The following is a 9,160-nucleotide window of genomic DNA, read 5'->3' on the forward strand; positions in this document are numbered from 1 at the left end:
CGCGGCGGCGGTGGCGGCGGCGGCGGCGGCGGCAGCGGCACGCGCGGGCGGACGGATTCGGACGGGGCGGAGCAGCGACGCCTGGGCGGCCGCTGCTCTGTCTGCCAGAGCGCGCCGTCTGTGCGCAGCTCGAGCGCGGTCAGGTGCACAGGGAAGCGTGGCGGCGCGGGGACGCGCGGCGGCGGTGGCGAGCAGGCGAGCGGCCCGCGCGCGGCGAGGCGGACAGGTGATCGGCAGGCGGGTGATGGGCCGGAGAGTGACCGCGCCCAGCGATCGGAGCGAGCCGATCGTCGCTCGGCCGCAGCTGACCTCGAAGGCGTGCGGAGCGCGACTGTCGGTGTCGGAGGGCGGCCGTCATGTGGCGAGGAGGGAGGACGACAAGTGCGCGTCGTACGGGTCGCTCTTCATCAAACAGTCGAGCGGACGGTAGGTCGGTCAAAGTGAGCCGGTGTGCGGTGAGGCCGGCGAGATTCGTTGCGAGATACGGTTCGCGCCCAAACACAAGTTTGGACGCTGCGGACGCGCCGCAAAATCAGGCAATTGGAAAGGGGGCTACTGGGGCGGCCAATTCACACCTCGCGGGACTACTTATGTTTTCGTAAACGTAGTTGTGGCCCCCCGCTACGTCGCACGAGTGCAACCGGGTAGCGGGGGGCTATAAAAAACGGACAACTCTCTACTGTGAGGTAGGTAAAAAGGAACAGGTCCCCGCCCTTGCGATCGGTGTGTAGGGTTCTTTGTCGCGCAAGACGACGCAAGCCGCGAGTCCGACTTTTTACTTTCGTTTAACAACCTCCGGAGTTGCGGAGAGTCCGCAGCACTCCGGAGACGGGAGAGACCCCGCGGCCTTCCGACTCGCGCCTCCGCCTCACTGGCACTATTGTAGCCCTGGCCGGTGCGCGTGCTCAGTTGAAGTTCCGGAGTGAAAATTCGAACGCGTTCCCTCACGGTGACCAAAAATGTCCACCTCAGAGGCACCTCCGGAGGCAGGCCGCCGCACGCCGGCGACACAGCTCCAGCTGTCGAACTGACCCGCAGCTCCTCTCAGAGCGGGAACTGTGACGAAAGTTGACTGAGGCGATTGTCAGGAATCATCATACGGATCACATGGTGGCTCTCTCATGACGGGAGACCGCCCGACCACTCCTGGGTGGCACTGCCACCGGTGTCGCTCGACGTCCTGTCGTCTGTCGACAGCGTGCCGACAGCGACACAGACCATGTGGGAGCGCGTCGAGTATCGACCTCTACTGCTTACCCAGCCTTCGAGTGTATCCTGGCTGTGGTCCCACACCCACTGGTGTCCATCTCAGAGACCGCAGGAGGTCATGAGGGTCGATGGGAGTGCCAACCCCACAATGCCTAAAAGTAAAATGTTAAAACCCAGCAGCCCCAAGCGCAAGCCGTACGTTTTTAGGCTCTTAAAAAAGCGCGCGGGGCGGGGTCTCCACGCCACATTGGGCTTTTGGCACTGAAGAGCGACCTCTGGGCCGGCGCGGGGGCCCCAGAGGGTGTCCATGCGGGGGGGAGATGGGGTCCCATGGCCCGCCGCAGGCGCCGATTTTTTCGGCTTGTTTTTCTTTTTTGGCGGGTTTTTACTTGTTTCATGGTACTTGCGGCCATGCTATCACGCCTTGCGACAGCCTGTCGGCGCAGCTGACCGTGCCATGATGCACAATTGATCACCTGCATAGCTCGCGGCCTTAGTATCAAGCATTCAGTGACGACCTGATCGTACGGCCAGTAGGAAGGTGTCCTTCCAGCTGCGTGCACGCTTCTGGCGCAATGCGCGTCACCTCGGATTGGCTGCTGGCACTCTCGAGGCTATGCCTACACAGCCTCGCGCGCATGGGCAGTCAAGAGGGACCACGCACCTTCTCAGGACAGCGCCGGTGCCTCTCTCTTGGACCGGCAAACTTGGTGGTATCGTGTCACCAATGTGGGACCAGTGCGGCATCGCGCCATCGACAGCTCTGAACTGCGCCTCACCACTGACCGGGAAGGCCGCCAAGTGGGCCAGCACAGGCCGCACATTGTGGCAGCAGTCAGCAGTGCATGGCTGATAGCTAGAGCAGCAGCGTCAGGGTCGCAGGGTCGGATCGTGTCAAGCCTCTCGCCCGGCCGGCCGCGTGCAGACGTCGGCCTGTCTGCTGTCTGGAGTGATCTGTCGGCGGTCAGTACGACCGATCAGGTCGGAGTTTTCTGATGATTGGAGGGTCTATCTGTATGTACTCCTCGAGATCTCTCCAAATCTGCCCTCTAACCAACCGTAACCATTCGGGAAGTCGGTGCTCTGAGCGACTCTGAGCGCCGGAGCCCCGTTTCCGCACTGCGGCGCGGCGCACGGTGCCTCCGGGGGGCCCCGCGCCGGCCCAGAGAGAGCGACCACAAGAAATCGTTTGAGGGGTTAGACTCTACTACAAACCGGTCACGGTCCCGTCCAGTTTGGTCCCTTGGCCGGCCCTGGGCCGCTCGGCACCGCGCGGGGGTGCCGTTAAGCGACCCTACGGATTTTTATAGTGGTCGATTTTGGCCAAAAAGCCCAATGCCCGCGCGCGCGCGCCCGGCGGGGGACAAATATATCTGAAAATTCTCATAGTTTTAGAGAGTGTGGTGCGTGTGTGAAGTCCGCGGCTCAAACCCCTCGACAGCTCGACACTCCTAGCCCGAGCCGCGCGCTGCACTGAGCCGTGTGAGCGCTTCGGCGCGCACGCTCCCAGGCCTTCACAGTCTCATCACATGTCATCGTCTCGCCACTGGGCTGGCGCCACTACACCAGTCACCACACTCCCCGCCGCCACTCCACTGCGCCGGGACGCGCACACCGAAGTGGCGCTGCGCGTGAGGGGCGACGCGTGGCAGCGGCTCATCATGCTCACATGGAGTGGTTCTCCCCGAGAGCGTTTTTCCGGTCCAGCAGCGGCATCATGGCGCCTCTCGTGTGTTGCTTGGTGCTCTCGGGGTCTCTGGCCTCCTGCGTGGCCAAGTTGATCTCTATGGCCTCCAAGTTGAGCCGGAAGCGAAGATTCTCCTCCTGCGCATGGCGGGGCAAGCCCTGTGAGTCGCCCGCGCTCGCGCCGCGTCGGGAGCAGCGGCAAAGCGCGCGGCGGCGGCGCACCTCGTTGATGTGCCCTAACTGCTGCGTCGACTCGAGCGCCGCCGCCCCGCCAGCTCGCGGCTCGGCGAGAGGCGGCGCCTCCTCCGCGTGCATCCTCATCCTAAGAGCAGGCATGCACGGAGCTGAGGGTGGCATTCTAGAGCAGGCAGGCCGGGAGGCGCGGCGTCGCTCCAGAGGTTCGCGTGAGTACCTCGTGGGTTTCGGGGAGAGTGCCCGGGGCGCAAGCACGATGGAACGCCGCCAAAGACGCGCCGTCTCGAGCGCAGGGTGGAGTGCTTGGCATGTGTTGTGGTGTGTCCTCCTCTGCATCTACCAGTCCCTCTCCTCTGTCCACACGCGTGCTGCCGCGCCTCCTTGGAGCCGCTCACGCGACGCGACTGTCGGCTCGAGGCAAGGTCATCGGCCGGGCTCAAGGCCGCCGGGGGCGTCCCCCTCTCAGACACGCGCCCGCTCACGGCGCCGCTGCTTGCCGCCTCGGCGCGGGCCGCCGGTGGCAGAGCACTCGCCGTGCAAGTGTCCGCGATCCGCCGCAGCTCCGCCTGCAGCTTCTTCTCCTGCAGCCGCACCTGCGTGTTTTGAAAAGCGCGACTCGGTTGGGCAAGCCGCCCAAACCTCCGCCCGCCCCTCGTCGCCCCCGGGCCCGCCGCACCAGAGGCAGCCGGCTGAGCTGGTCCAGAGACGGCCTCGCCGAGGGCTCGCGCTGCAGCATCGAAGCAAGCACCTGCGCGAGGCATGCGCACGGCGTCGCGCGTGCGCCGAATGGGCTCCGAGCGGCGGGCCTCGCCGGACGGGCGCACCGCGCGGAGCTCAGGTGAGAACTGCTCCGGCGGCGGCGGGTAGGTGGTGGCCACAATCTTGAGCGCAAGCGAGGGGAGGGAGGTGGCCTGGAGGGGGGGGGGGGGGGCAGGATTGAGATCGGGCTGAGAGCCGTCCGCGGTGGCCGAGGTGAAGGGCGGCGCGAGGACCGCTGGGTCGAACCGGGGGGAGCGGCGGAGCGGCGGAGAGGGGGGGGTGCGAGGGGGCTCGTGGCTGCCTCAAACGGCTTCCGGAGTGCCATCATCTCGTACAGCAGCACTCCGAGCGACCACACGTCCGCCTTGAGGCCGTAGGGCTCGCCGTTGATCACCTCGGGCGCGAGGTAGTACGGCGTGCCGATCGTCGTCGAGGCGAGTCCGTCGTTGCGCTCGAGAATCTTTGAGATGCCAAAGTCTCCGACCTTGATCAGGTTGCGAGACGTGAGAAACACGTTCGCTGCCTTGAGGTCGCGGTGGAGGATCGACAGGGCGTGCATCGCACGCAGCGCCGCAGTGATCTGCACGAGCCAGTCAAGCACCACGTCCTCGTCGAACAGCGTGCCCGTGGCCTGTTTGGTTTTGATCACCTCTGCGAGCGAGCCGCGGTCGGCAAACTCCATCAGGATGTTGAGCTGCGAGCCGGCGCGCCACGCGTCGTAGAGCGTGGTGATATTTGGGTGCGACAGGCGCGAGAGGACGTTCACCTCGCCCACAGCGGCCGCCGCGTTCTTCTCCGAGATCGGGATCTGCTTGAGCACGTACTTCTCGCCGCTCTCGTTGTGCTGCACCAGCAGCACACGACCCTGCGCGCCTCGCCTGCGCATGACAAAGCCCTGGATGTGACTGCAGCGGAGATGGTGAGGGCGGCAGGGTGGGCAGGCGGGGGCGTGCCGCACCCGACCTCGCGGAGTACGCGGAAGCGGGCGGGCGGCTCCGTCATGGCTTGAACGAGGCACCGCAAAAAAGTACATGTAGGCCCCCGCCGAGCGTGGAATAGGACCGCCGCAAGCGGCGTGGCGTGGAGCGGTTGAGCGTCCCTCCGGGGGCCCCTCTGCGCCGGGGAGGCGTTGTTGGCGGCTAGGACGCAAGCGTCCGTCGCCGTTTTCAAACTCGGGGCCCACTCCGCTACGCTCCGACCCGAATTTGGGGGCCATGAAATTTAAGGTGTTGCTGCGCAAAAGGGGTGGCGCGCGGGCGCGCGCGTGCGGGCGTCGAGCGCGGAGCTGCAAACACAATGACGTCGGAAAGCTCTGCATCAAGTATACAGTAGGCTCTAAGCACGGAACCAGAGCGCGAAGTATCCTCTCCGCCCCGTGCAAACGAGTGGCGAGGGCCGGGGAGGGCGCACGCGTTCGCGTGGGAGGCGGGGCGAGGTGCCGCAACGCGGCGCCGCGCGGCGGAGCGCTCAGTCGCGGCACGCGTCTCGACCCAGCCTCGGAGCTCACACACTACTACTACTAGGGATCACACCACATAGTCCTCTCCACCGCTGATCGCAGCCGTCGCAGCCAGGCTGGCCGATCAGCCGCCGGCAGCCGGGAGAGGCGCTCGAGCCCTCAGTGCTCCACCACCTCGGCCGGAATGCCCACGGCGGCGAGGTTCGTCACCACCTGCTCGGCCGGGAGGTCGCTGACGAAGCACTGGCCCTCGCCATCGCCGGGGAAGGTGGCGATGGATGCCCTCGATCAGCGGCTTCGTCACCAACATGCGCTCGAGAGGCGGAGCAGCCTCGATGCGATCCAGTTCGGTAGCTATCTTGTAGCGCAGCGCATCGTCAAAAGGCAGCTTGTTGCAGGCGTCGCGCGCCTCCCCGAGGTCACGCAGGAAGCTCTCCATATGTGTTGCAATAGACCCCCGAGCCGGTTGTTGCTGCACCGGCTGATCGAATGCAACGGCGGCGTGGTGGACGGGAGCGGCGGGGGAGCAGGGGGCGACGGCGAGGTTGCGTCCGGAGCCCGGCGGGTCGATCTGCATCGGCTGCACGTCGGCCACGTCGGCTTCTGCCAGCTCTGGCTGCTGGGCGGCGGTCGGCGTGGAGAATGGCAGTCCTGTTTGGGGCGCATTTGAGAGCGCTGGCCCCGCGCCATCTGTTTGGTCGAGGTGGTTCCTCACCCCTGGTGTTTCTTCGTTCCATCGGGGAGGCTCTGTGCAGGGCGCAGCGAGGGCCGTGGGGAAGGGGCCAGTGGGGCGATGGGCACAGAGGGGGCAATGATCCGATGTGTGGGCAGGTGTCTAGGTCTGGCTGTGTGGACAGCCAGCAGCGAGAGTAGGATGTGCTTAGTACCTGTGCACGAAGGACAGACGCGGGTCGGAAAGTCGAGACTGCTGACCGCTCCTCCATGGTCCCCCGCCGGTGGACGCCGAGTGCAGTCATCGGTATGCGAGAGGTGTGCTCAAGGGCTAGCGGGGCGGACGCGACGACCTGGCGTTGCCGTCGCGGAGGGCTCGGGTTCGAGTGAGCGCCGCCGGCGACGCGTCGTTGCGGCCGTGGCCGCGCGGGCCACCTGCATCGACGGGCTGCTTAGGGGGGGGGCGCCAATGAGACGCTTGCCCGTCGGCAATCCATCCCGTGTTGGCTTCAATTGTATGTGTGTCTCTCTCTCTCTCTCAATTGTACGAATGTCTTGGCACCAGCTGATGGCTTGCACGGCTGACATCACGCAGTTTGTGCACGGTATTCGGATTTTGCTATTTGCTCGTGTGGGGGTATATCGCAGATTTGTCAATGGTACCGCGTCTGCGACGCGGGCGCCTTGCGGGCAGAGCCCTTAGCCACCCTTTTATCTTGCGCGGTCAAAATTTACGGCCCCACATGCCAGTTTCGGGGGGCAAAGGCAGCCCGCCCCCTAGAACCCCGGGTAAGGCCCAGGTGTGGCCTAGGGCATCAGAAGGGACCAAGAGGAGTCCAGTCTGAGCCATAGAGACTATGGAAAGTTCACGTCATGACGGTTAGCCGCTGTCACGACGGTTAGCCGCTGTCATGACAGCTGCCAGCTGTCATACAGCAAACGACAGCGACAGTGACACCTACCTGTCACCAGCTGTCACCAGCTGTCACCAGCTGTCACCAGCTGTCACCAGCTGTCGTTGCTGCTGTCGTTGCTGCTGTCGTTGCTGCTGTCGTAACCATCCCCGACTGGCTAACTGTCACTGCTGCTGTAATTGCGCAGCTGTCATTCCTGCTGTCATTGCTGCTGTCATCGCTGTCGTTGCTGCTGCTGTGCTGTCATTGCTGCTGTCATTGCTGCTGTCATTGCTGCTGTCATTGCTGCTGTCATTGCTGCTGTCATGAGCACCACCGCAGGACAGTGTGTGGTGCCACTAACGAGAGAGACAGGACACTCAAGATATAGATGCATGCGCGCGAGACCGCTCACTCGCACGCCCGACGCCACATGAGAAACCCTCTCAACAGTAGCCACGCACGGTCAGCAGGAGCGGGCGTGAGTCGGAGAATCTGCAAAACCCTTGCCCTCCTTCCTCCAGCATGTGCCGTGATGGGCTCCAGCGCTGGTTCATCTGCCGCTCAAAAATCTCACGCGAGCGAACGGTGTCAATCCTCAGCCGCGAGGATTGGGACCTTGAAATCACGATCACAAGCAAACGCGCAGAGCATTGAGCAACACACCTCGGGTTGAACCTCTCAAGGTGCATGCTGTCACCGGCAGTCTGCATGTGGATCGTAGACGATGACTATGGCTGGAATAAGCTCAAGTTCGTTCACGAGGGCTATGGCTGCCTCACGGGTCGGCTGTGCCTGTGGCGCTGCCTCGCTGTCGCTGTCGCTGTCGCTGTCGCTGTCGCTGTCGCTGTCGCTGTCGCTGTCACTCGCGGGGCCCCGCGCTGACATTGTCACCGCCTGTCGTTGGCATTCACTGGCTTCACTGTCACTGTCACTATGGCTGTCACTGTTCCTGGTGCCTTTCACTCCTCCTTGGCAGCTGGCTGTCACCAGCTGTCACCAGCTGTCACCAGCTGTCACCAGCTGTCACCAGCTGTCGTTGCTGCCGTCGTTGCTGCTGTCGTTTCGCAGCCGCTGTCATGACATATTGACCACGTCATGACGGTTAACAGCCGTTTTAACCGTCATGACGTGAACTTTCCATAGTCTCATAGAGCCCATGTCTTTGCCGTTTGCCCCCGAAGGTCGCGTTCAAATGCCCGGAACGGACGTTACAGTGGTGTCCGGCCGGCGCGATCACCGAGCTGTGACGCTCAGGGAAGCCTGATGAGGTACTGGTTTCTTTGCCCAGGCTGCCTGGCCTACGAGCTACGACCCAGGCTGGATCAGCTGAGCAAGGTTTGGGGAGAATCCTATTGTAGGATCTTCAGATATTTTGACGGATGACCAAAATCACCCCGTTTTTGCCCATTTTCGGCTCCATGTACGAACTCTGTTCACACCGAGTAGCTGGGAGCGGCTGCGGCAATAGAGGACAGCCGTGCCAGCCAACACACATGAGCGACGCCTACAGCAACGTCATCGGCGGCGGCCTGAAGCTCAAGGGTGCGGGGGTGTCAAAGAAGAAGAAGCGTAAGAAGGACGCCGTCTCCGCCGCCGCGAGCAGTGAGCTCGGCGACGAGACCGCGTCGACGTCCGCAGCCGAGGGGTCTTCGTCGACGTCCGCAGCCGAGGGGTCAGCAGCAGCAGCGCCGCCGGCTTCTCAGCTGCCGGGGGCGGCCCGGTTCACGGACACCGAGCGGCGCCGCATGGAGGTGATGGAGCGACGAAAGCTGGACGAGGTTGCCAAGGGGAAGGTCAAGTCGCACCGCGAGCAGGTGCGCGAGTTTAACGACTACCTCGGCTCACTGCCGGAGCACTACGACCTGCCCAAGGTGTCCAAGGGAAATTGATGGCGGAGACGCATCTGCCTCGCTCGATCGAAGCCCTTGCCGAAGGTCGTGCGGACAGCGCACTGACCCCAGCATGAGCACGCCTGCCGCCTCATGCGCGTCGGCGTGTGGAGTGATGTGCGCGTGCCATCGAACCCGGACGGTCCGGCAGCCGGGCTTTAGATTGATTGGAGCGTCAAAAACGTATCGAAGCTACAAACCTCATTGCTCTCCAGACGGGCCACCCACACCCACCCCAACGAGCGGCCAAAAATCGCGCCGCGCGAAGGGGGGGGGGAGGGGGGGGGGGGCTCTGGGGGTATCCAGGTGCCTCCTCTCTCCTCGGCGCCGCCGGTGGTCCCCCCCCCCCCAAACAAAAAAAAAAAAATCCTCCCAATCCTTCCCTCCCTCCCTCC

General features: G+C 64.0%; 2 protein-coding genes across 2 annotated transcripts; one reads left to right on the forward strand and one right to left on the reverse strand.

The window, feature by feature from the left end:
- Positions 1-2,579: 2,579 nt before the first annotated feature.
- EMIHUDRAFT_452649 (hypothetical protein) lies at positions 2,580-5,885 on the reverse strand (the record flags this gene model as incomplete). Its single annotated transcript, XM_005763107.1, has 8 exons — positions 2,580-3,033; positions 3,118-3,217; positions 3,454-3,671; positions 3,767-3,838; positions 3,915-4,001; positions 4,193-4,744; positions 5,483-5,557; positions 5,613-5,885. 8 exons carry the CDS (start codon positions 5,883-5,885, stop codon positions 2,875-2,877), a joined length of 1,536 nt encoding a protein of 511 aa, XP_005763164.1. The 3' UTR covers positions 2,580-2,874.
- A 2,484-nt stretch (positions 5,886-8,369) lies between these two features.
- EMIHUDRAFT_215549 (hypothetical protein) lies at positions 8,370-8,765 on the forward strand (the record flags this gene model as incomplete). The annotated part of the gene is made up of 1 exon (XM_005763108.1): positions 8,370-8,765. The coding sequence occupies one exon, from the start codon at positions 8,370-8,372 to the stop codon at positions 8,763-8,765; it is 396 nt and encodes a 131-aa protein (XP_005763165.1).
- Positions 8,766-9,160: the final 395 nt, after the last annotated feature.

The sequence above is a fragment of the Emiliania huxleyi genome, assembly GCF_000372725.1.
Source record: "Emiliania huxleyi CCMP1516 unplaced genomic scaffold EMIHUscaffold_65, whole genome shotgun sequence".
In the NCBI taxonomy this organism is placed as follows: Eukaryota; Haptophyta; order Isochrysidales; family Noelaerhabdaceae; genus Emiliania; species Emiliania huxleyi.